General features: G+C 38.4%; 1 protein-coding gene across 1 annotated transcript in view; it reads right to left on the bottom strand.

Moving 5' to 3' along the window:
• Positions 1 to 6,552: 6,552 nt before the first annotated feature.
• Positions 6,553 to 27,646, bottom strand: part of LOC139721418 (hyalin-like) — a 50,826-nt gene continuing 29,732 nt past the window's right edge. Inside the window, exons 12-19 of the mRNA XM_071632733.1 lie at positions 23,996 to 24,244; positions 20,839 to 20,952; positions 17,597 to 17,845; positions 13,661 to 13,909; positions 11,644 to 11,892; positions 9,284 to 9,532; positions 7,971 to 8,209; positions 6,553 to 6,576 (exon numbers count right to left, since the gene is read on the bottom strand). Coding sequence (XP_071488834.1) covers positions 6,553 to 6,576; positions 7,971 to 8,209; positions 9,284 to 9,532; positions 11,644 to 11,892; positions 13,661 to 13,909; positions 17,597 to 17,845; positions 20,839 to 20,952; positions 23,996 to 24,244 — 1,622 coding nt within the window. The remainder of the gene's footprint in view (positions 6,577 to 7,970; positions 8,210 to 9,283; positions 9,533 to 11,643; positions 11,893 to 13,660; positions 13,910 to 17,596; positions 17,846 to 20,838; positions 20,953 to 23,995; positions 24,245 to 27,646) is intronic.

The raw sequence follows: 27,646 nt of genomic DNA on the forward strand, positions 1-27,646 counted from the left end.
TTCACGGTTGATGCAAGCTTGCCTAGGAGACGTTAACCTACAGAGCGTAGTTGTCTACCTTGATGATGTACTGGTATTTGGCAAATCCTTCGAAGAAACCCTGGAAAGGCTTGACATGGTTCTACACCGCTTACAGGAGTTTGGTTTGAAGATCAAGCCAGAAAAATGCCATCTCATGAAGAAGAAAGTCAAGTACCTAGGCCACATTGTTTCAGAAGCTGGAATCAGCACTGATCCCGACAAGGTAGCTGCTGTACAGTCATGGAAGATCCCAGAAACGGAGACAGAGCTGAGATCATTTCTGGGATTAGCCAGTTACTACAGGCGATTTATCCAGGGCTTTGCCTTGATTGCCAGACCTCTGCATGCCATCCTGGGTCCCACAACCAAGCAAAAGGCAAAGCGAAAGAAGTCTAGCACAACTCATGACAGCCGGCCTTTCAAGGAAAAGTGGACCAACGAATGTACTGCATCCTTTGCCAAATTGAAGCACTGCCTCACGTCCAGTCCTCTGCTAGGATATCCTGATTTCCAATCTCCCTTCATTGTTGAGACCGATGCCAGTTTCGAAGGACTGGGTGCCATACTGTCACAGAAACAGGATGAACGAACAGTAGTCATAGCGTACGCCAGCCGTACCCTCCGTCCAACTGAACGCAATGATGCCAATTACAGTGCCATGAAATTGGAACTGTTAGCGCTTAAATGGTCGATCACAGAAAAGTTTCGGGACTACCTTCTGGGAAATGCGTTCACAGTACTAACAGACAACAACCCCCTTGCCTACCTAGACACAGCCAAACTGGGAGCCACGGAAATGCGCTGGGTTGCACAACTGGCCCAGTTCAACTTCAAGGTGAAGTACCGGTCTGGGAAAACCAATCGCCATGCTGACGCTTTGAGTCGTAACCCGATCCCATTGGAGGACGATGTCACAGAAATGGACCAGACAGACGTCTTATCTGCCCTGACCATGACCAGTCGAGTCTCGAATGAATTGAAGTCTAGAGTCGAAGAGTTGATGACTGAAGCTACATCAGCCCAATTGGTATCAACAGTGACAATAGATGAGGTGAAGACGAGGTCAAGCATCATCAACCCTGTGGGATGTTCATCCTCTCTTCCAGGTTACAGTCAAGATGATATCCGGCGATTGCAGGAAACAGACCCCGATATCAGTCAGTTTCTTCAACTCAGGGGGTCTGGACACATGCAGAGTGCACATACCATGAAGTCCCTACAGAAGAATGTTAGGTGCTATGCTCGGGAAACTGACCGCATTGTTTCCGTTGGTGACGTGTGGTTCCGTGAAGTCACATTCCAAGGACGATTTGTTCGACAACTGCTGCTCCCGACTTCTCTTAAGGGCAGAGTCCTCGAGGAGTTACATGACAATCTCGGCCACCAAGGAGTAGACCGTACCCTGTCCCTGTGTAGGAGCCGCTTCTTCTGGCCAGGCATGCCGGTGGATGTGGAGCAGTACTGCAAACAATGCCATCGTTGTCTGGTTGCCAAAACCAAGCCAAAGATTCGCCCAGCCATGCAGAGCATCCTAGCCCGGAGACCTCAAGAAGTGATAGCCATCGACTTCACGGTCTTGGAAAAGTCATCAAGTGGACTTGAGAATATACTGGTGATAACCGATGTGTTCACTAAGTTCTCGCAGGCTCTACCTACCCGAGATCAGAAAGCACGGACAGTAGCAGAGGTCCTAGTCAAGGAGTGGTTTGTACGCTATGGGGTTCCAAGACGCATCCATAGTGATCAGGGGCGTTGCTTTGAGGCGGACATCATAAAGGAACTGAGCCACATGTACAGCATCAAGCGGAGCCGAACCACCCCATACCACCCAACTGGAAACGGGCAAGCCGAACGATTCAATAGGACAATGCACAATCTGCTCAGAACCCTGGGAGACGACCAGAAACGGAAGTGGCACCAGCATTTGCCTGAACTGGTCTTTGCATACAATGCGACACCCCATGCCACAACAGGATACACACCCTACTTTCTGTTCTTTGGTCGAGAACCTCAACTACCGATTGACCAGCTTTTCAGACCACATGAGGAAGATGTTACTGCCTCCAACCTAGATGACTGGGTATGTACTCATCAGAGACAACTAGAGGATGCCTTCGAACGTGCCTCTAAGAACTTTGAGAAGGAAGCACATCGCCGACAAGAGGCCCAAAAGACAAGTGGATCTGATGTTGACTTGGAAGTAGGCCAAAGAGTGTTGTTGCGTCAACAGGCCTGGAAAGGAAGGCACAAAATCCAGGATATCTGGCAAGGCAAGCCATATCGTATCAGAACTAGACTGGATCCAAGTGGACATGTATATGAAATTGAACGTGTTGATGGATCAGATGGCATCAAAGTGGTGAATCGCACTGACCTGCTGATGATACCAGAGTCCATGGAAATATTGCCGGGGTCCAAGGAAGGAACTCCTCCTGATGTTGCCCAAGAGCCGGTGCAACCTCCAGATCAGATCCCGAATGGGCAACCGAGTGACTATGACGTTGCCCAAGCTCTGAACAATTTAGGAGCTCAAGTTGTGTCTTGCCCACACACACAGAGAAACCCAGCACAAGATCTGGCCCAATCTACTGATGGACTTGCGGAGGACTTCAACTTCCGTCACCAAGGTGGCCAGACCAGGGACCAACCCCAGACGGATGGTGGGATTGAGGGTGAGACTGACTTCGAGACTGATGTTGTGACTGATGGTGAAACTGATAATTCAGATGTGGAATGCATGCATCAGCTTCCTATGCCCCGGAGATCATCACGATCCACAGCCGGAAAGAATCCCAATCCATACAATTTACCGAGATCGGTAATGAGTGAAGAAGTTGATATTTCCATGTTAAGTCCTCGAATCCTGAATGTATTCTGGTAATCATTCAGAGTAAATACCTGGAAATTTTTGTTGTCTTCCCTAGGCAATATATGGATTGTCTATTTAGCATGATGACCTTGTGTATATTCTGTGAAGATTGATTGGTTGCTGGGACAGCAACAGTTTAGCTGGGGAGAATGTAACAGACCAGTTATGTTAATCTCTGCAACTAAGCAATGTACAATTTGAATTGGCAATAGTGCCTTACTTGAGTCTAGTTTTGAGACTAATCTTGTGAGTCTGAGAGGTGTAGACTACGCTCTCACTTCTTCTTCTTTTTGTTGAGGTACAAAACCCTATTGTGTGTGTGGCTCACACACCCTATTGTTTTAGTGAAAGCATGCAGCATTGACCATACTGTGTTCAGGGTTGTGTGCAGTCATCAAAATGTGGCTGGGGGACCAGTGAAACATTCTGGAGCAGGATGATGGATGAAAGCTAGCATGTCTTAGCTCAAAGGTTCCAGAAGTTTCAACAAAGTTGTGGAGAAACAAGAGGCCTGAACTTGGTGAGAAACCTGGGTTACAATGCCTGGACTATGAAAATGACAACTTTGTTATTATATAGTTGTACAATAAGTGACAAGTGTGAGTTTGAAGCATGATTTGTCAAGTTGTGTAAAGAAAGGTTGTAGTCAGTGCTGCTGAGGGCAGCTGCATTACGCAGAGTTACTGCATAAGCTAAGGTATGGTACCGATGGTGCAGATAAATGTGTGTGTTATACCTGGCAAACTAGAGAGTAACTTGTCACAATGCTATGTCATATATGAAGAATACTGGTTGGCTTCATGATATTAGAGGGAGCTTGTGTGATTACTTTTGGGTGACACAGTAATGTATGCTCCAATGCAGGCAAGCCGTTCATGTTTATGCATAGTGTTTCCATTGGAAGTTTGATGCTATGCAAGTATAAATAGTCACTGTGTAATCACTGAAACTTTGAAAGGTGACTGATTATAGGTGATAAGTGATCCGGAGTGATTGTGTAGTAAGAAATAAGGGAGATGAAGGAAGACAGGGTATGCTGTTTCATTCCTTTCCCTAGGAATAAGGTTGTAGTTTTATGGCATAGGTTGCAGTGTGAGTGAGAATGCCATATTTCAAGAGTCACTTCATGCTGTGTTCATAGTTTAATGAGAATGATGGAAATAGAAGGTATGACAAGTATCCTGTATGAGGTACACCGTACGATGGAAACGGTATTAGCTTTACCATTCAGGCATTGAATGATGGTACGTCATAGCACTCTACATGGGGTATAAGGTAGCCTTAGATACATGGTATCGATCCATCACCCAGAGAGATGATGAACTAGTTGTATCTAGGTGTAGTGGTGCAGTGTACTAAAATTCGAGAAGTATGCTGTATCGGCTATAACATACACCTATGTTACTGTAGCATCAATGTGTTGTATATTCTTCTCTATGGAGAGTGTGCCAGATGGGATATGTTACCATACTCGCTGGAATGTATAATACGGATGACACTGGCTAGGTGTTTGATAGGAGTTATCTGTTATGACAAATAGAGTCTGTGACTCAAATTATAGTGCCGTTAGGTACAACAAGACACTAAGACATTCATGTTATTTTCATGTAATGTTGATACTACAGAGTTCAAGTTCACTGAGTGGCTTGGAAGTCACTGCACGGAGTCGAGTCTCGAGAGAGCTCAAGAGGGGTGAGTTGTAGTAGGGCAGTGATAAGAATATAGGCTAGCAAGCTCAACACTGCTTAATTTGTACATAGGTTGTTGTTGAAAGGAAACTTGTTTCAGGAAGTTTTTGGTCAGTTGAAATGTGCTTTGTTTAATACATTTCAGAGTTGATGTTGTACGATACAGTATATTGGTGTTGATAGTCCTACAAGCCTGTTTGCTGACAAGGTAATATCATTAAATTTGTGCTGTTTGTAGTACATATAGCAGGCTGTGAGTTATTTTGCATATTATGAAAGCAGATGTTGGGACATATACACTGAGTCCAAAACAATACAAAGCAAAATAAACAACAAAAAGGGGGGGGGGGCAACTATATGCATGTGGTGGAAATAAATCAGAAGGGAGTACATTGTATATTGTGAACTTAAAGAATAAAGATGATTATCAGTGTAGATAATCTTCAGTGACAATGGTATAAAATCATATTTGTACAATGGTGTATGGTAATGAAAACGATATGGATGGAAAATCATAAAACGTGATATTGATGTTTCCATTACAGTTCACATGGATTGGAATGCTGAAAAGCATGAATGAACAAAACTTAAGCATCAGTTGTGAAGTATGTTACAACAATATGCAGTTTGTAGGTATGTTACATGGCCATTGTGTAAGTCATGGTTTGTTCTTTGTTGTTGTCGTTCTTTTCAGGGTTAAGCCACCCTCAATTAAAGTCTGCCACTATACTGAACAAATGATGGAGTCCAGTGTCATTTGTCTCAAACCTGCTGTGTTACAATAGGATAATATAAAATCCCTCTTTATGCTTTCATGATTTCCCAAATGAAAGTGTCAGCTTAACCCATATCTGCTGGTTGTGTAATGCCGTTTAAAGACTGTCAATAGCCTGCTGCTGGAGGCTATTTCACGTATGTTCACTAAACTGTGCCATGTCAAATTCAAGGTGATGTCACAGACACTTTCAAAGAGAAAATTATGGAAAACTATATATCAATCGAAAGAGAGAGAAATAGTCGTTCAGATAAGATGTAAATCAGTGTCACAGATGTATGTCATGACTTATGTGATATCATATGATTTTAGTATTTTCACGTGATTTACAGATTTACTTCCAAGGTGTAGCATAATTATGTTTCACTGTGAAAAAAAGAGACTTTGACATGAGAATGTACATTAATAACTGCATGTTATTCAGTTGATAATTGTGTGCGTTATATCAGATTGTTTTCAGATAATGATAACTATACAGATCACTGTTGATAGTCATTTTTTAAACCTCCCTTCCTGATACCTGATACATTTTGCACATACATGTACAAATCAAAGACGACATGTGACAATAAGGCACATTCCATTTGTATATTTGAATTCCAAATTTCCCTCTATATCCTTGCATGTTTTCTCAAATATAAAGAAATGTCAGGTGGTGTACTTTAGTAAGAAAGAGCTAAACTCACTGGTTCTCGTTTCAGTTAAGATACATGACTAGTTGGGAAAACTTACATCCGTACTCGGTGGAGATTTCTAATTTCCAGGATTAAATCATAAAACACAAGTTATAATTCTGTCCACCAACTCAACAGCTATATACAATATACATAATATTTTTTCATTTTAACGAAACACATTTTGAACCGGAAAAAATGGCACCATTTCAAAATTTCTATGATCAATATTTAAGTAAATGGAAATAATTTATAATAATCAAAGATGAGTATACAAAATATAAAGTAATGAAATCATACGTGTCTGTACTGTAACTCTGAAGGTGCAGCTGCCAGTGTTTCCACTACCATCAGCATAGACATATGTCACATCAGTTACTCCAACATTGAAAGTACTTCCAAGGGAATGGGTGGATGATTGAAAAACGGCCACGCCAGAGACATCAGTAGCAGTTGGCAGGGCCCATGTCACTGCAGTGGATGTTACACCCAGCTCAACAGTGCTGACAATATTCGGTGGACAAGTCACCACAGGTCCTGTTGTATCCTCTGAAAGGACACAATATATATCAAACCAGTTATCTTTTCTGCTTTAGTATATTACAATAGAATCTAACATTCTTATATATATGCACATGCAACTTACCATTTACATAGGGGCCATATATTCAGCACTTACGACTAAGGCATTACCTGTAATTATTGATCGGGCATTTACCCATTTCATTCAATCAAGCCTGACACATTTCACATGTACACAGCAAAGTTGACATGTGACACTTTCGTCGCTGGGGCGATAAGACCTCGTTTCTAAAAAAATGTCAAATGTTCAGGAGAGCAAAAAAATCATGGTTGATAGTCCTTTTTTATGCCTCCCTTCCAGCTATACAGCGTGTCCCACAAAAAATGGTAATGGCACTCTAAAAGAATATGATTTCAAAATTACCAAATCATATTGTACGTAATTTTATAATCGTAAACTAGCATTCATTTTATACTACTGGTTTAAATTTTATGCAATATATGGTTCACTGAACACAGAGATATGAGCCTTTTTTCAGCACTCATCAGAAAACCTCTGAATCCAAGTTTCGTTATTACATTGAATAAAGTACGTAGTCCAATTATGTGTGGAACGTTGTTTCTCCTGCAACTTTGTTGGGTTCTTGAATGAGGCTTTACCTCACGTGGACCATGTCAATGTTTTCTTGTGTTCGAACTGTTACTCTTCTCCCTGATCCTGCCCTTGTTCAAGTTTCTGCTTATACCCATTTCCCTGTATTTAAGCACATTTCTGAGTATTGTCGCCTTGCATGGTGCTCATTGACTGAATTCTGCCTCGAATTCATCTTAATTGTACCCTGTTCAAATTTTGATCAGATTTCGTCTTGTTTCGCTGGACGCATCAGGGAGGGATGAATGAATAGGTCATCCCCAAGTCCTGAACAAAAGAAAATCCTTGCAGATTTACACCCGTGGCTGAACGTGAATAGATATTATTTGCCTCACTTGAATAGATAACAAATTTTGTTAGCTGAACCTGACTACACATACTACTTAATACAAAACTTTATAGATGGAGCAGTTTCCTGATGTGTAATGAAAAAATACTCATATCTTTGTGATTATTAGACCATATCTCATAAAATTTCATCCGTTTGCAAAAAATGAACTGTAGTTTACAGTTATGAAGATATAAACAATATCATGTTGAAATATTAATATTATACTAATCTAGAATGACATTAGCATTTTTTGTGGGACACGCTGTATGTAATATATATAATATTTTTTCATTTTACGAAAACACATTTTCAACTGGAAAAAATAGCACCATTCAAAAATTTCTCCATCAACCTTTAAGTAAATGGAAAAACAAGCTTATGATAATCAAAGATGAGTAAAACAAAATATGTAAGTAATGAGATCATACGTGTCTGTACTGTAACTGTGAAGGTGCAGCTGCCAGTGTTTCCACTACCATCAGCATAGACATATGTCACATCAGTTACTCCAACATTGAAAGTACTTCCAGGGGAATGGGTGGATGATTGAAAAACGGCCACACCAGAGACATCACTAGCAGTTGGCAGGCTCCACGTCACTGCAGTGGATGATACACCCAGCTCAACAGTGCTGACAATATTCGGTGGACAAGTCACCACAGGTCCTGTTGTATCCTCTGAAAGGAGACAATATATGAAACCAGTTATCTTTCCTGCTTTATATTACAATATAATCTAACATTCATATATATGCATATGGTACCATTTGTACATAGGGGACATGTCATCAGTACTTACAACTAAGGCTTGTCTACAACTGTTGATCAGGCATGTACCAATTTCATATTCAATCACACCTGACACATTTCACCATGTACACAGCAAAGATGATAAATGACCACTTTCCTCGCTGGGGCGATAAGACCTCGTATCTACAAAATATCAAATGTTCAGGAGAGCAAAACAATAAAAAAGAATATGGCAGTCAAAGCACTTTATCAGAATTTCTATGATCAATGTTTAAGTAAATGGAAATAGCCGAGATTAATCAAAGATGAGTATACAAAATATGTAAGTAATGAGATCATACGTGTCTGTACTGTAACTGTGAAGGTGCAGCTGCCAGTGTTTCCGCTACTATCAGCATAGACATATGTCACATCAGTTACTCCAACATTGAATGTACTTCCAGGGGAATGGGTGGATGATTGAAAAACGGTCACACCAGATGTATCAGTAGCAGTTGGCAGGCTCCATGTCACTGCAGTGGATGCTACACCCAGCTCAACAGTGCTGACAATATTCGGTGGACAAGTCACCACAGGTCCTATTGTATCCTCTGAAAGTATACAATATATGAAACCAGTTATCTTTCCTGCTTTATATTACAATATAATCTAACATTCATATACACGCATATGGAAAGTACCATTTAGATAGGGGCCATATATTCAGCACTTACGACTAAGGCTTATCTGCAACTATTGATCAGGCATGTACCAATTTCATTCAATCACACCTGACACATTTCACATGTACACAGCAAAGATGATACATGACCACTTTCGTCGCTGGGGCGATAAGACATCGTATCTACAAAATATCAAAGGTTCAGCAGAGGAAAACAATAAAAAAGAATATGGCAGTCAAAGCACTTTATCAGAATTTCTATGATCAATGTTTAAGTAAATGGAAATAGCCGAGATTAATCAAAGATGAGTATACAAGATATGTAAGTAATGAAATCATACGTGTCTGGACTGTAACTGTGAAGGTGCAGCTGCCAGTGTTTCCGCTACTATCAGCATAGACATATGTCACATCAGTTACTCCAACGTTGAAAGTACTTCCAGGGGTATGGGTGGATGATTGAATAACTGCCACACCAGAGACATCACTAGCAGTTGGCAGATTCCATGTCACTGCAGTGGATGCTACACCCAGTTCAACGGTGCTGACTATATTCGGTGGGCAAGTCACCACAGGTCCTGTTGTATCCTCTGAAAGGAGACAATATATGAAACTAGTTATCTTTCCTGCTTTATATTACAATAGAGGCTAACATTCATTTATGCACATGCAACTTACCATTTACTTAGGGGCCATATCATCAGCACTTGCAACTAAGGCTTATCTGCAACTATTGATCAGGTATGTATCAATTTCATTTAATCACATCTGACACATTTCACATGTACACAGCAAAGTTGACATGTGACACTTTCGTCGCTGGGGCGATAAGACCTCGTTTCTAAAAAAAATGTCAAATGTTCAGTAGAGCAAAAAAATCATGGTTGATAGTCCTTTTTTATACCTCCCTTCCAGCTATACGGCGTGTCCCACAAAAAATGGTAATAGCACTCTAAATGAATATGATTTCAAAGTAACCAAATCATATTGTACATAATTTCATAATCGTAAACTAGCATTCATTTCATACTACTGGTTTATACTACTGGTTTAACACAGAGATATGAGCCTTTTTTTCAGCACTCATCAGAAAACCTCTGAATCCAAGTTTCGTTATTACATTGAATATGTGCAGAACATTGTTTCTCCTGCAACTTTGTTGGGTTCTTGAATGAGGCTTTGCCTCACGTGGACCATGTCAATGTTTTCTTGTGTTCGAACTGTTACTCTTCTCCCTGATCCTGCCCTTGTTCAAGTTTCTGCTTATACCTGTTTCCCTGTATTTGAGCACATTTCTGAGTATTGTCGCCTTGCATGGTGCTCATTGACTGAATTCTGCCTCAAATTCATCTTAATTGTACCCTGTTCAAATTTTGATCAGATTTCATCATGTTTCGCTGAACGCATCAGGGAGGGATGAATGAATAGGTCATCCCCAAGTCCTGAACAAAAGAAAATCCTTGCAGATTTACACCCATGGCTGAATGTGAATAGATATTATTTGCCTCACTTGAATAGATAACAAATTTTGTTAGCTGAACCTGACTACACATACTACTTAATACAAAACTTAGATGGAGCAGTTTCCTGATGTGTAATGCAAAAATACTCATATCTTTGTGATTATTAGACCATATCTCATAAAATTTCATCCGTTTGTAAAAAATGAATTGCAGTTTATGGTTATGAAGATATAAACAATATCATGTTGCAATTTTAATATTATACTCATCCAGAGTGCCATTAGCATTTTTTTGTGGGACACGCTGTATGTAATATACATAATACTTTTTTCATTTTAACCCTAACTTACCTGGGGAGGGGGGGGGGGGGCATAATGGCCCCCCCTCAACGAATTCCGCGACCATTCCGCTGCGCAAAATTTTTTGACAGCGCCGTTCGTTGACTTTTTACTTTCAAATCTCTCACAACATTTGAGACCAAATTGGTCGCGCCCGGGCATACCGTTCCAAAGCCACGCCCCTTCAAAAAATTTTCGTCTACCCCAAAATTGCTCAAAAACGTGATTTTGTGTACAAAGTCAATACAAATTGTGTTTTTTCAATTAATTCATATAAAGATTCATGTTTTTAATTTTGATGGCCGAAATAAATTTATTTTAGTATAATTATGCTTCAAAAGATGTGTATGACAAATTCTGCTGAAAAAACAACGAAAACAAAAGTTTGAAAAACAAAGAAATACATAAAAAATGATAAAACAATAAAGAACATAAGAAATTAATCTTGATACTGAATTTTTTTACGCATAAATGTTTGGAAGAGTCACTAGGAATATTTACATTAAAAGTCAGCATTCCATAAGCTTTTATAAGCCAATTACAGACGAAAATGATGTTTTTTGCATATATTTGCATAATTAATTAATTTAAAATAGAAAATGCAAATTTTTTGAAAATCTAACTAAACACTCTTGTAGATTACATCTGGCTTTATGTTCATGCAAAATTTTGCGGCGATCGCGTGATGAACAGCTGAGATCTGAAGGGGGGCCATAATGGCCCCCCCAGGAATTCAAGCTTGCTAAATAGCCCAGGTAAGTTAGGGTTAAGGAAACACATTTTGAACTGGAAAAAATGGCACCATTCAAAAATTTCTCAATCAATCTTTAAGTAAATGGAAATACAAGCTTATAATAATCAAAGATGAGTAAACAAAATATGTAAGTAATGAAATCATACGTGTCTGTACTGTAACTGTGAAGGTGCAGCTGCCAGTGTTTCCACTACCATCAGCATAGACGTATGTCACATCAGTTACTCCAACATTGAAAGTAATTCCAGGGGAATGGGTGGATGACTGAAAAACGGTCACACCAGAGACATCAGTAGCAGTTGGCAGATTCCATGTCACTGCAGTGGATGTTACACCCAGCTCAACAGTGCTGACTATATTCGGTGGACAAGTCACCACAGGTCCTGTTGTATCCTCTGAAAGGATAAAATATATGAAACCAGTTATCTTTCCTGCTTTATATTACAATATAATCTAACATTCTTATCTATGCACATGGAAAGTACCATTTACATAGGGGCCATATCATCAGCACTTATGACTAAGGCATATCTGCAACTATTGATCAGGCATGTACCAATTTCATTCAATCACACCTGACACATTTCACATGTACAGAGCAAAGATGACATGTGACACTTTCGTCGCTGGGGCGATAAGACCTTGTATCTACAAAATGTCATATGTTCCGGAGAGCAAAAAAAAAAAAAAATTGGCAGTCAAAGCACTTTATTAGATGGGATGGCCTTTCCTTTGACATGCCATGATGTCTTCATTTTGGCAGATTACACAGCTAGAGGATTTAGACAGGACATGATTTTACTGATTTTCTGAATATCAATAAATAATGTTATTTTCACCAAAATTTGAGATACGAGGCATGTCACCCCAGTGATATCATAGCAATCCATTTTTTTTTTTTTTTTTTGATGTGGGGGTAGGGGGATAGGATAATGTACAACCGTAAACTCCCTCTTTATGCTTTCATGATTTCCCAAATGAAAAGGTCAGCTTAACCCATATCCGCCGGTTGTGTAATGCAGTTTAAAGACTGTTAATAGCCTGCTGCTGGAGGCTATTTCACGTATGTTCACCGAACTGTGCGTGTCAAATTCAAGGCGATGTCATAGACACTTTCCAAAAGAAAATTATGGAAAACCATATATCAATTGAAAGAGAAAAAAATGGTCTTTAAGATAAGATGTAAATCAGTGTCATATGTCATGAGTTGTGTGTAATCATACGATTTTAGTAATTTCATATACATGATTTACAGATTTACATATGAATAATCACACTGCTCATTTACAAGAAACCACTAATGAAAAATACCCATAGCCTTTATGCAGGAAAAAAACTATCAATTTTGAAATCTTCATAATGTAAGCTTTCCAATGGTATATAACACATACGGTTTAATTAAAGGGGATGGCTATTACCAGATCAGTGGGAATGCTGGGGGATGATTGTTCCAATCCTTGTGGATTCATTTAAGAGTACATTATATATCTATTGTTGTGTGAAAATTATTTGCTTCAGAATGGTCTCATATTCAAGTAATGTGCAGTTCAGTGTTTCCAGGTTAGCATGCCTATACAGTGACAGGGCAACCGTTAATGGTCCGTTAACGATTGCCCCAACACTGTACAGGCACATTTCATTCTAAAGATAATATAAAGTTTTGGTACCTCAAAAGTTTCCCTGAGTTTCCTTGTCTTAGTTTGTGGTTCAGGTTAAAGTACCTTTCATATAACTAACACTGTGAGACTTACTCGCCCCAAAGTGCTCTCGTAATCATGCAATAATGGTTTCGCAACCCCCTCTGAAAAATTCGAACGAGCCATTAGTTTGACTCGATGCGGTACCGCGACAATCAATATACATGTATTGAATTGTACGTAACCATTATTGCATGATCACAAAGACATGAGAGGACTTTGGGGCGAATAAGTCTCACAGTGTTAGTTATATGAAAGGTACTTTAACCTGAAACACAAACTAAGACAAGGAAACTCCGCGAAACTTTTGAGGTACCAAAACTTTATATTATCTTTAAGGAAACACATTTTGAAATGGAAAAAAATGGCACCATTCTAAAATTTCTATGATCACTGTTTAAGTAAATGGAAATAACTTATAATAATCAAAGATGAGTATACAAATATGTAAGTAATGAAATCATACGGGTCTGGACTGTAACTGTGAAGGTGCAGCTGCCAGTGTTTCCGCTACTATCAGCATAGACATATGTCACATCAGTTACTCCAACATTGAAAGTAATTCCAGGGGAATGGGTGGATGACTGAAAAACGGTCACACCAGAGACATCAGTAGCAGTTGGCAGATTCCATGTCACTGCAGTGGATGCTACACCCAGCTCAACAGTGCTGACAATATTCGGTGGACAAGTCACCACAGGTCCTATTGTATCCTCTGAAAGGAGACAATATATGAAACCAGTTATCTTTCCTCCTTTATATTTCAATATAATCTAACATTCATATATATGCACATGCAAAGTACCATTTACATAGGGGCCATATCATCAGCACTTATGACTAAGGCTTATCTGCAACTATTGATCAGGCATGTACCAATTTCATTCAGTCACACCTGACACATTTCACATGTAAACACAAAGATGACATGTGACACTTTCGTCGCTGGAAGGATAAGACCTCGTGTCTACAAAAGGTCAAATGTTCAGGAGAGCAAAAAAAAAAAAAAAAAAAAAAATATATATATATATAAGAATAAAAATATGGCAGTCAAAGCACTTGAGATTATTAGAGGGGATGGCCTTAATTCCTTTGACATGCCTTGATGACTTCATTTTGGGGGATTACACAGCTAAAGGATTTTGACAGGACATGATTTTACTGATTTTCTGAATATCAATAAATAACATATTTTTCACCAAAAGATTGAACTCCTAATTTCATGACCTTAGGCCTACACATATACATATGCCAAAAGATGAAAGAATCCTTCAAAAACTCATACAAGGCAAGTGCCAAATTGTGTCTCGCCCATTTGCGTACAAGAAATTAATATTTTTCTAACTCCCAGAAGTTCATTGACCCTCCTATGACCTTTGACCTTGTAGTGACCTTCAACTCCCCAAGGGACATTTACTTTCCAAGTTTGGTCACAAACGGACAAAGGGATCAAAAGTTACGAGCCATAATCGAAACACGCCATAAAAACTTAACAATGGGCCCTAAAAATTTGTTGACCCCTTTCTGTGACTTTTGACCTTGTGATGACCTTTAATTCCCCAAGGGACATCTACCGTCCAAGTTTGGTCACAAATGGACATATGGATCAAAAGTTATGAGCCATGATCGAAGTGCACCCTAAAAACTTAACATTGGGCCCTAAAATTTTTTTGACCCCTGTCTGTGACCTTTGACCTTGTGTTGACCTTCACCTCCCCAAGGGACATCTACCATCCAAGTTTGGTCATAAACGGACAAAGGGACCAAAAGTTATGAGTCATAATCAAAACGCACCATAAATACTTAACGGTGGGCCCTAAAAGTTTGTTGACCCCTGTCTGTGACCTTTAACCTTGTGGTAACCTTCACCTTCCCAAGGGACATCTACCATCTAAGTTTGGTCACAAACAGACAGATATATCAAAGGTTACGAGCCATAAACAAAACGCGCCCTAAAAACTTAACATTGGGCCCTAAAGTTCATTGTCCTCTGCCGCCAATTCCCCAATAGCTTTGATGGAGTTTCATGTGACAACATTAGACGGATCCTTCTCTTGCTTTGGCTGGAAAGCACTGGGTTACCTTTTCTCTCACTTCAGACTGCAACCCAGGCCAGATTAAGACAACTCTTTCTCTGTAGAAACATGCTTCTGTTCCCAGACAGATGCTGTGGATCCTGCTCAACATCAGTGGCCTCATTACTTGTGGGCACAAAGGCTTTCATTCCCTTGTACAGAATTCTGTTCTGCACACTTATTTCGTCTCTTGAACTGGTAGTTTTCCCAGACCAAAATGGGCACTTCCTCTTTACCAACCAGTCATGACAGTAGATGGCAATGTCTGAAGCAGGAGGTGCCAGAGGGGTTACGGTCACTGGTCATCCCTCTCCTTTTTTTGCTGCTTTGCATTTTTTACATTTTCCTGATCCCATTTATCTCTTTTATATACATATATTTTTTTTTGAGGGGGGGGGGGGGATGCAGCCCCCCAAGCCCCCCAAGTTCTGTGGCCACTGTCAGAGACTCCAACCCCAAGCACCTTCTGATCTGGAAACCCCTAGCAAACGGGAGACTCCAACTTGCACACATCCACAAGCGCAAAGTCCTTTGCGGTCTCGGGTTCTAGATGCTTTCTCGCGCTATTTAAGGCTTATTTTTCAAAATACAATGAAATTAAGTAAGAAATAATTTCAAGCGGGAGAACGTGAGATTCTGCAAAAATGGGCTTTCGGCGGGAGATCTCCCGTCGAAAGCGGGACAGTTGGAGTCTCTGCACTGTGGAGAGCTACAACTCTCTGTGTTTTCTTCTGTAATTGGAGTGATGAGGCATCACTGATCCTCACAATACTGATTCTGGTTAATTTGTTCCGGCTAACTGTAGATCCAGAACCCTGTTTTATGAAGAGTTAACATCGATTATAAAGTTGATTTCAACTGTAAGTCTATGGCAGCCTGTGTGGTAAGGAAATTTAAAATCGATCTTATCTTTCCTTCCCGCTGTCTGCCATAAACAGGTAGCCTCCACTGACTGAGTCAATTTGCAAGCAGAGCGCATATCATACGGTCTAATCCTTGCTTTGCTTGGCCTGACTGTTCAGTTGCCAAGAATTCTCCATTTTACACTACTGCCAATAACAGAATGTGTTGAAGGTTGCACCAGCATCAATCTGACAATCAACTGCACAGCTGCCAACCTTGAGTGAAATTTGGGAGTGTGACGCTGCGAGGAAGCCAGTAACTAAACCCCAATCAAAGCGACAGTGGTTGGGGGGGGGGGGGGGGGCGTGGCATTGGGGACGGTGTGAAAGGGGAGTGTCTCTAGTCTCCCCACCCCCCCCCCCCCCCCCCCCCCCCCCCCATCCATTGTAGGAAGCTTCGACAATTTTGCATTTTATACATGGTACACTCTACTGGTGCATACATGTACTTCGGTAAAGATTTCAACACATACATAGAGAGAGTATGCCTGTGAGAAAATCTCAAAAGTGTTGGTCTGGGCATATTCATGTTATGATTATCAAGGATTGGGGGACACTTATCTTTTGTGTTGTGGTAATGTGAATGTTTTTCACAAATCTTAACAAGATAATTTCATGAATGGTTGATTGATTTTGCCATCCAGGAGCACAAGTAACAGAATGACAAATGTGTTTTATCTCTCATAAAGAGAAAATGTTGGTTCTATCATGGTGAAGATATAATTGTGGGTTGCATTCATGTTTACTGGAAGCAATATATAGTGTGCTCTTCATTTCTACACCTATATCGGTACAGAACTCCTGAAATTTGTGTGGTGATATGAAATACATGAATATTCATCATCCCTATAAATATGTATGAATCCCAGGGTAGTCATACATAGGTGCAAATAAATGTACATATATCATGAAAATTAAGTTCTTTTGTTGTGTGTTCATAAGTTTGTATAAATATTGTTTTGTAAACAATGATTCATCTGTGTATAATAGTTGATTCATATTACAGAGTTTATATGAAGTAATGGAGTTTTAGAGTACAATGCAAAGAAATATAATTGTACAAGATAAAATGTTCACACAAGGAGAGAGCTCCAGTAGTAGCCAAGTACTGAGAGGTGGAACCTCCCAGGAGCTCAGGAGAGCTGAATTAAGTTTTTATCACGGTCTTTATCTAAGTTGTTGTGTTCCAAGTTTTGATCCAGATTTTGTTGTTATGAAATTGTAAATAAATTCAGCATATTCAGTTATATCCTACATGAGAGTGAAAGTGTAGTGGTTTTACTGTCCCACGTGAAAGCCGGACTATGACATTCACTGAAGAAAAAAAAAATGGCATCATTCTATAATTTCCATTAGGATCACTAAGGGGGCAAACAGAATTAGGTTCTTATGATTTGACGATAAGTAAAAGTCATTGATACATACGCGTCTGGACTGTAACTGTGAAGGTGCAGCTGCCAGTGTTTCCGCTACCATCAGCATAGACATACGTCACATCAGTTACTCCAACGTTGAAAGTACTTCCAGGGGAATGGGTGGATGATTGAAAAACGGCCACACCAGATGTATCAGTAGCAGTTGGCAGGGTCCACGTCACTGCAGTGGATGTTACACCCAGCTCAACAGTGCTGACAATATTCGGTGGACAAGTCACCACAGGTCCTGTTGTATCCTCTGAAAGGATACAATATATGAAACCAGTTACAATGTATCTTTCCTGCTTTATATTACAATAAAATCTAAAATTCATATATATATATATATATATATATATATATATATATATATATATATATATATATATATATATATATATATATAATGTATATGCACATGCAAAGTACCATCAGTGGCAACTGGCAGAGCCCATGACACTGCAGTGGATGTTATACCAAGTTCAACAGTGCTGACTATATTCTCTGGACATATAACATTCGTTCCTGTTGTATCCTCTAAAAAAAAAAAATAAATAAATAAAGGATAGGACCTGTGGTATCATTCATGTTGCATTTGATTTAAATATGAAATGTATTCAAAGTAGTATTTTCATGGACAGTTAGGTCTAATCCTAAGACATTAATGACTTGTACACAGCAAGCATAAACAAATTCCATTGATTCATATCTGATACATTTCTAATGCATGATAATAATAATAATAATTGATATGATTTATATAGCGCCAAATCCACTTTGCAGAGTGCTCTAGGCGCGGAAGGAATAGAAAGTGAAGGAGATAAAGGACATACAAATATCAAATACATGTAATGAGTCATCAAATGGAGGCCTTAAACAGGTGAGTTTTTAGACTGCTTTTAAAGGAGTATGATGAAGAACAATTAGACCAAAGAGACCAAAGAGGACATGTGACTGTAATGGACTTTCCTTTTGCTTTTCAATTTTATATCATATGTAATCTACCTCAATAATATTTTACATTTCCTCATCAAATAAAAATAAATAAATAAATAAACAAAAAAGATAATGCCAGGCTGTGAACTATTCACTCCTAACACATCTTACATGTACTTAATAGCAAAGAAGAAATGTGACACTTATATTATATGCATTCCACTTGTTTCAGTGATTTTGACGCAATGTGAAAATTCCCTCTCTACATTTGCATATTTTCTCAAATAACATTTCTGCATGTCACCAGATTGTGTATTAAAGACCTGTCGTGAACACATTGAGTCTCTTTCCAGTTGAGGTACTTGTATGTTGGTATATGTAGATTAAAACTTATAAAAACCAGGAAAACTTATTTTTTCTACATTCCTATTATTGAAATACAGTAGAAAAAAGAAAAGTTATTATCCTCATCACAAGCGTGACAGTTAATTTGCATTTATTAATTTTCATATTTCAGGGAATGCCAATTTGGAATGAAAAACATGGCATTTTTCTAAAATCATCATAAAGATCTCATTCAGTACCTGTCGGGGGGGGGGGGGGGGGGGGTTGGAAAGGGGGGCATGGTATCCCTTTGAACAAATTTGGATTCTATCCCCCTAGGGAAGCTACCTGCCAAGTTTGGTGAAAATCCACTATGGGATTTTAAGAAGAAGATAAAATTGTAACAAGTTTACACATCACAGCTCACGACAGACGCCGGATGGTGAGCAATCACAGTAATAGCTACTAGAGCCTTCAGCTCAGGTAAACTAATAGCATCTTTTTAGGGTGGCATTTAAATGGGGTCATTTCATCAATTACAATTAAAGGCACAAGGACCCAGTGATTTGGTCGAATGCATACGCGGGCGCACAGCACAAGTTTCCTACAGAGACCTATGCTCTTTAGCGCTTACGCTTTGACCCATTTCCATGGGTCCGAAGAAGTCTGATCCACTGTAGTCAGTGGTCCGATCACAGTTCGGCTCATGATTCGGCTCATGATGACAGCTTTGGCAAACTTCTTTTGTGACATCATACTGAGAAGCACATAAGCACGCACCCTGGCATCACTATACAGAATGTGTGATGCACAGAGAAGACAATGAAGACAAAGTTACCTAGCAACACCTACGCACTTTACTCTTGATAACAGCTCAACTTCGACAATCTTCATATCAATGCTAACGGTGATCGGCAGTATCATCCACCAGAGCCCCCACAACCACCGGGTCTATTTATATGCCTTTAACCAATTCCATACTGAGTTCTGAAATCCCCACAGACTTAATGCACAGGCTACCAGGTTCACGTACCTATGACATGTACATGTCAGGCACTCACAGATTCCATCGGACTAAGTTGACACATCTTATATGCACTTATCAAAGAAGACAAGTTATCATGCTAATGTACATTCTGCTTGTTTCTTTGATTTTAATACAATATACACAAACTCCCTCTTTCTTCTTGAATGTTTCTCAAATAAAAGCAGGTCAGATTATGTATCAAGATTGAGATAAACCCATTGGATCTCTTTTCAGTTGAGAGGGATTAAGAAAAACTTATATGCTGTAATTTCCTCTCAGTGAAACTGAAAAAGAAAAAATTGCAATCCTCATCAAACACTTGACAGCTAACCCAGGTATTTGCATTTAAAAAAAAATGAGACTTGATTTCGACTACAAATGAAAACTTGGCATGATTCTTAAATCCCCTTGAGGAGAAAATAGTTCCTGGACAATATCCCGCTGTTGTATCAACTGAAAGAATACAAAATACACGTAAGACTAAGCCTGTCTTTCTTTTAAAACAGTACATCACATTCTGACAAGTGCCTTTGTAAATCTACTTCCATGGTGAAGCATATGCTTCGCTGTGAACTTCGAAGAGACTTCGAAATGAGAATGTACATAATAACTGCGTGTTATATTCATCTGATGATTACGTATTCTATATCAGATTGTAACAATTCTGTCTACCAACTTGACAGCTATTGATATACACACTATTTTTTCATGAAGGAAATACATTTTGAATTGGAAAAAATGCACCATTAAACAATTTCTATGAAAATCAATGTTTAAGAGAATGGAATATATATAATAATCAAAGATGAGTATAAGTAATGAAATCATACGTGTTTGGACTGTAACTGTGAAGGTGCAGCTGCCAGTGTTTCCACTACCATCAGCATAGACATATGTCACATCAGTTACTCCAACATTGAAAGTAATTCCAGGGGAATGGGTGGATGATTGAAAAACTGCCACACCAGAGACATCAGTAGCAGTTGGCAGGGTCCATGTCACTGCAGTGGATGTTACACCCAGCTCAACAGTGCTGACTATATTTGGTGGACAAGTTACCACAGGTCCTGTTGTATCCTCTGAAAGGATGCAAAAAAAAATATATGAGACCAGTTATCTTTCCTGCTTTATATTACAATATAATCTAACATTCATATATATGCACATGCAAACTACCATTTTCTTAGGGGCCATACCATCAGCACTTATGACTAAGGCTTATCTACAACTATTGATCAGGCATGTACCAATTTCATTCAATCACACCTGACACATTTCACATGTAGGGGGAAGTGTGGGAGAGTTGAGCCACTGGGAGAGTTGATCCAGGCCACCTCACATCTTCATAGTGACTGACAGCAGTCAGCTGCTGCCATTTCTTGTTCATGCCTATGATTAACTATATATACCAGTGTATGAGGCAGCTTGGCAGCCATGTTGGATGAAGCATGACAAAATAGTCAAGGAAAAACAATTTTTGGTCACCAAAAGTGAATATCCACTTGTCAGATATGTGGTTTTCTCTCACACCCATGGTAGAGGATAATGGTGAATTAGTTAGAGTAGCAGATAGTCTGTATATCACTTGTTTCTTTCAGCAAATTTCAGCAGGTTTGGTGCTGTCACTTTCGTAGGCTTTGAGGGTTAGTTTAAATGGCAGCTGTGGGGAGAGTTGAGCCAACGTGATGAGGGAGAGTTGTGCCATGGCTAAACCCTGCATTCCAGTGGCTCAGCCCGCAAGTGGCTCCACCCTCCCTTCAAGAGGCTTAATGAGTGTCATTTTCTGGTCAAAGAAAGGGGTCTGCAATTAGATGAGGTAAGGAATATTGGAAAGGTATGTGGTGTTCTCGCCAGGGGTGAAGCCCTGCGGTTTCTTCTTCCTTACACCAACAGTTGACTTATCACGCAAATCCACTACAGTTGCATCTAGAAATCCTGATCATATGTGATCGTGGATGGACCACAACAACATCCACATTATCCCTCCGATGACCCGTAAGTCGAACAGATGCCCCGGCCCCCTGTTACCATTACACCATCCTTCCTTTATAGGTTTCCATAGTCATTTTCCTTCATAAGCCTGAACTTCTTAACCCGTTGAGGACGAGTCCCGAGAATACTTGGGCAAGCGTCTATGGGGAATGTGTGTTGTAGCAAAATCAAACCATCCTCAACGGGTCAATATGATATGTAGGGCCTATAGCATAATGGCTCAACTCTCCCAAGCCCGTGGCTCAACTCTCACCACATCCAGGGAGAGTTGAGCCACTTTGCAAAATATTTTTGTTGAAGTGTCATCCCCAAGTTGTTTGTGCTAGGTGTCTTATTGGGCTATCATATTATTCCTGACTAGTTGTAGTATATACCAGCGAATGAATAATCCATAAATTATGTATAGTTATTGAACATTATCACTAAATGTAAAAAGTGGCTCAACTCTCCCACATTTCCCCAACACAGCAAAGATGACACATGACACTTTCGTCGCTTGGAGGATAAGACCTCGTATCTACAAAATGTCAAAGGTTCAGGGAGCAAAACAAAAAAATAATAAATTCAAAAAAAATATGGCAGTCAAAGCACTTTATTAGATGGGATGGCCTTTCCTTTGAAATGCCATGATGTCTTCATTTTGGCAGATTACACAGCTAGAGGATATGGACAGGACATGATTTTATTGATTTTCTGAATATCAATAAATAATTAAATTTTCACCAAAACTTGTGATACGAGGCATGTCACCGCAGTGATATTATAGGCATTCCATTTTTTTTTGGGGTGTGTGTGTGTGTGTGTGGGGGGGGGGGGGATAGGATAAGGTAAAATCCCTCTTTATATGCTTTCATGATTTCCCAAATGAAATGGTCAGCTTAATCCATATCCGCCGGTTGTGTATTAAAATGCAGTTTAAAGGCTGTTAATAGCCTGCTGCTGAAGGCGTCATATTTCACGTATGTTCACTAAACTATGCCATGTCAAATTCAAGGTGATGTCACCAACACTTACAAAGAGAAACATATGAATAATCACATTGCTCATTTCAAAGAAACCAATAATGAAAAATATCCATAGCCGTTATGCAGGAAAACAATTATCAATTTTGAAATCTTCATAATGTAAGCTGTCTGATGGTATATAAACTCATATAGTTTAATGCTTACAAATATGAAGAAATAGTGAATAATAACTCAAAGATCATCGGACTAGTGTGCATAGTATATAAACTCATAAACTCTATGGGTGGGGCTACAGTAAAGTAGGCCTATACGTACACGTACAACAGTGTTCGATCTCACATAGATGTACGTGTAGACCTATTCTGTCATCAGCCTACTGTAAAACTCTGAAGTGAATACAAATCCAAATGAAATCAATAACAGGAAGTGATGCAAAAGAATGTGGGATATCAGGTCAGAGTTTACAGGCTATAATGAGCTATATGACACCATCGTCCAAGCCATTTCTGCTACGGATTATCCCCTAGATCGGCGTTCACAGCATTCGGGCGAAGTACAGGATATCCACTAGATTGGCGGATATGGGTTTATAATGTCAGTTTGTGTATTATGATAGAGCTGAACACAGTGCATGGGTCTCTTTTCAGCTGAGACAGATTCAACCTCAAAATACAGAACTCATATACAAAAGGGCTCACAATTCATCTACCACCATCATGTGAAATTTATTGGCATTATCACCATGAGGTGAATATAATTCTTGGACATTCTCCCACTGGTGATATTGAATCAACTGAAAGAACACAAAATAAGACTTTATAGCCTGTCTTTCTTTTTAAACAGTACATCACATTCTGACAAATGCCTTTGTAAATCTACTTCCATTGTGTAGCATATGCTTCACTGTGAAATGAAGAGACTTTAAAATGAGAATGTACATAATAACTGCGTGTTATTCATCTGATGATTACTTATTTTATATCAGATTGTTACAATTCTGTCCACCAACTTGAAGGCTATTAATATACACACTATCTTTTTCATGAACTAATTACATTTTGAATTGGAAAAATGCACCATTCAAAAATTTCCATGAAAATCAATGTCTAAGAGAATGGAATTAGCTTATGATAATCAAAGATGAGTATAAGTCATGAAATCATACGTGTTTGGACTGTAACTGTGAAGGTGCAGCTGCCAGTGTTTCCAAGACCATCAGCATAGACATATGTCACATCAGTTACTCCAACATTGAAAGTACTTCCAGGGGAATGGGTGGATGATTGAAAAACGGCCACACCAGAGACATCAGTAGCAGTTGGCAGGCTCCACGTCACTGCAGTGGATGTTACACCCAGCTCAACAGTCCTGACAATATTCGGTGGACAAGTCACCACAGGTCCTGTTGTATCCTCTGAAAGGAGACAATATATGAAACCAGTTATCATTCCTGCTTTATATAACAATATAATCTAACATTCATGTATAAGCTCATGCAAAGTACCATTTACATAGGGGCCATATGTCATCAAGCAGCACTTACAATACAACTAAGGCATATCTGCAACTATTGATCAGGCATGTACCAATTTCATTCAATCACACCTGACACATTTCACATGTACACAACAAAGTTGACATGTGACACTTTCGTCGCTGGGGCGATAAGACCTCGTATCTATAAAATGTCAAATGTTCGGGAGAGCAAAAAAAAAAAAAAAAAGAAATATGGCAGTCAAAGCACTTTATTAGATGGGATGGCCTTTCCTTTGACATGCCATGTAGTCCAAGAGCACTAGGTCAAAATAGGCCTAAACCTGGACATTTTTTGTAACAAGCTGATTTTTTTTCAGGATAGCTCCAGAAATATGTCTAGAATAACATACTTTATAAAAGTCCTCATAAATCCTCTTTGAGCATTTTCCGCAATCCAAGATGGCGTCCAAAATGGCCGCTATTTCCAGAAATTCTTATAACTTTTCAACCAGATAACCCAAATACAAAAATGAAATGTGTGTGTTTTTAAGGTTGAAGAACTCAATAAAAACCATATCAAGAGAGGCTGACGCACACAAGTAGGCCCTAAAAGAAAAGAAAAAGAAACCAGTGCTTAAACATTATAACAACTTTATTTACTGAGGATGGCATGTTTTTCAATTCCATGAGAGATATACTTAATGCTGAAAAATTATTTTTTGAAAAATTATATGCCACTGAAAACCCTCCCATTGTTGATTTAAATGGATTTGCATCATTAAATTAAGATAATTTAACTCCAAAATCATCAGATGATATCAATTAGAATGTGAAGGTGAATGCCCAATTTCTTTGCAGGAATGTATTGACGCACTTAAAACTATACCCAATAATAAGACCCCTGGAACTGATGGTTTTCCTTCTGAATTTTATATAGTTTTTTTATTCAAGACCTCGGTCATTGTTTGATTCATAGTTTTCATTATTCTTTTGTTCATAAGGAATTAGCACTTGATCAAAGGAGAGGTGTTATAAATCTCACTCCTAAAAAAAATAAAGATTTATCAAAGAATTGGCGACCGATATCAATTTCAAATACATATTCTAAAATTCTTCCGAAATGTTTGACTCTTCGCCTTAAAAAGGTTTTGCCAGTAATTATAAATCATGAACAAACTGGATTTCTTCCAGGGAGATAAATTAGTGAAAATATTCGATTAACACTAGAAATGATTGATTATACAAATAAGAAGAATACTCCAGGGCTTATGTTTTTGGCTTATTTTGAAAAAGCATTTGATAAATTAGAATGGAATTTTATTTTTCAAACATTGCATTTTTTAACTTTGGACAAGAGTTTACAACATGGATTGAAATATTATACACAGATATGATGTCTTGCATTGTAAATAACAGTCATGCTTCTGAATTTTTTCATTTACAACATGGTGTCCATCCAGGGTGCCCTTTATTAAAGTCTGTTACTGTATATTTTATGTAGTGAAAAACTTGCAATATGGGTTAGAAATGATCATAACGTAAGAGGTATCAATGTCTGTGGCCGCGAAATTCTTATTAGCACTTATGCCGATGACACTACTTTCTTTTTGAAAAACCCAATTTCGCTATTTAGGTTATTACAAATATTGGACCAATTTAAATTTTTTCAGGTTTAGCAATGAACTGTAGTAAGAGTGAAATTGTGGCTCTTGGCTATTACAAAGCATATCCACCAGATACATAAGCAACTCCGGTTTTAGTTTTTCTAGTGGATCGTTTAAGGTACTAGTACCCGGAATCACATTCACTACAACTTCAAAGTTGAATTATATACCTATTAAAAAAAAGAGGAAATTATTGGAGATTTTGAACATTTGGTTGAGAAGACATTTAACTCCCATCAGGATAACTGTTATATGAAAATCTTTGGCTTTATTTCTCAATTAATTTCTCTCCTTTAGGGATTACCTTCTCCATCAGCACAGTTTATAAAAAAATAGAACAAATAGTATTTTATTTTATCTGGGATGATAAACCTAGTAAAATTAGTCGGTGCACAATAATTAGAGATTACTGTCAGGGAGGTATAAAGATGTTTCATTTTTCATCTGTAATTTCTGGACTTAAAATCACCTGGGTGAAAAGATTATTGAATGACCAAAATAGAGGAAAATGGAATTTTTTTTAAAATCATTATTTAGATAATTTAGGGGGCAATATAATTTGGTATTGCAATATGGCCGTAACAGAAAAGAAAGTCAATTTGATTTATAGCAGTTTTATATGTGGAATTGTGAAGGCTTGGTGTGAATATACCTTTCCCTTAAGTTATCTGTAGAGCAAGTGAAAAACCAGGTAATCTGCTTTAATTCATTAATTCATATAAATAATGAGACTATTCTAAGAAAACAATTTTTCAAAGGGGCATATCAAAGATTAAACAATTATTGGGCGATAATGGTTCATCTTTTTAAAGTTTTGAACAGTTTTGGGCCTAAATACGGTGCTTGTTGCAATTTTTAGATTATTTTTCAGTTATTCACGCAATCCCTGTACAGTGGAAAAAAATATATTGAAAAGAAATCAGTAAATGATAATGAAATAAAGACGCAACAAGAAGACAAGATATATAATTTGTTCAAAAGAATTAAGATACGTCGATATATACACCAAACATTGGTGATGGAATATTTCAACCACCTAAATCAGAAAGGAAATGGGAAGAAATATTAAAAAAAAAAACTAGATTGGACTAAGATATATCATGTTCCTTATACATCTACTCTGAATCAAAGACTTCGTTATTTTCAGTATAAAATTCTGCATAGAAATATTGGTGTTAACAAATTACTTTTTACAATGGGACTATCTGACACACACCTCTGTACGTTTTCTTTGAGCTCCACAGAAACAATTGCACATCTATTTTGGGAATGTGATGTTACCCAAAGGTTTATTTCTCAAATACAAGAAATTATGTTACAGAATGAAACTCAAATTACTAGAAATTCCTTTATACTTGGTTCTACAGTAAATCCAAAATGTTGTGGTTTATTTGTATGCAAAATACTTTACATTTTCTGTAAGAAATGAAAAGAAATCATTACATTTTAACCAATTTACCAGGTTGTCAATTTTTAAAGCAAGCGAAGAAAGTAGATGAATATCTGTCTGAGAAAACTAAAGGTTTTGTATCTAATATCAAATGGAATCGCATTTACATTATTCAGTTGATTCTCAGTTGCCTGTAAAATTTGGATCATTTGTCTTTATGTATTGTATGGGACATTAATTTTGTACCTAAATCTTTACATGAATACAATTTCTTTGTGAAAAAAAA

Source organism: Diadema antillarum, unplaced genomic scaffold, assembly GCF_040938485.1.
Source record: "Diadema antillarum isolate AM-2024a unplaced genomic scaffold, OU_Dant_1.0 scf00000143, whole genome shotgun sequence".
NCBI lineage: Eukaryota > Metazoa > Echinodermata > Echinoidea > Diadematoida > Diadematidae > Diadema > Diadema antillarum.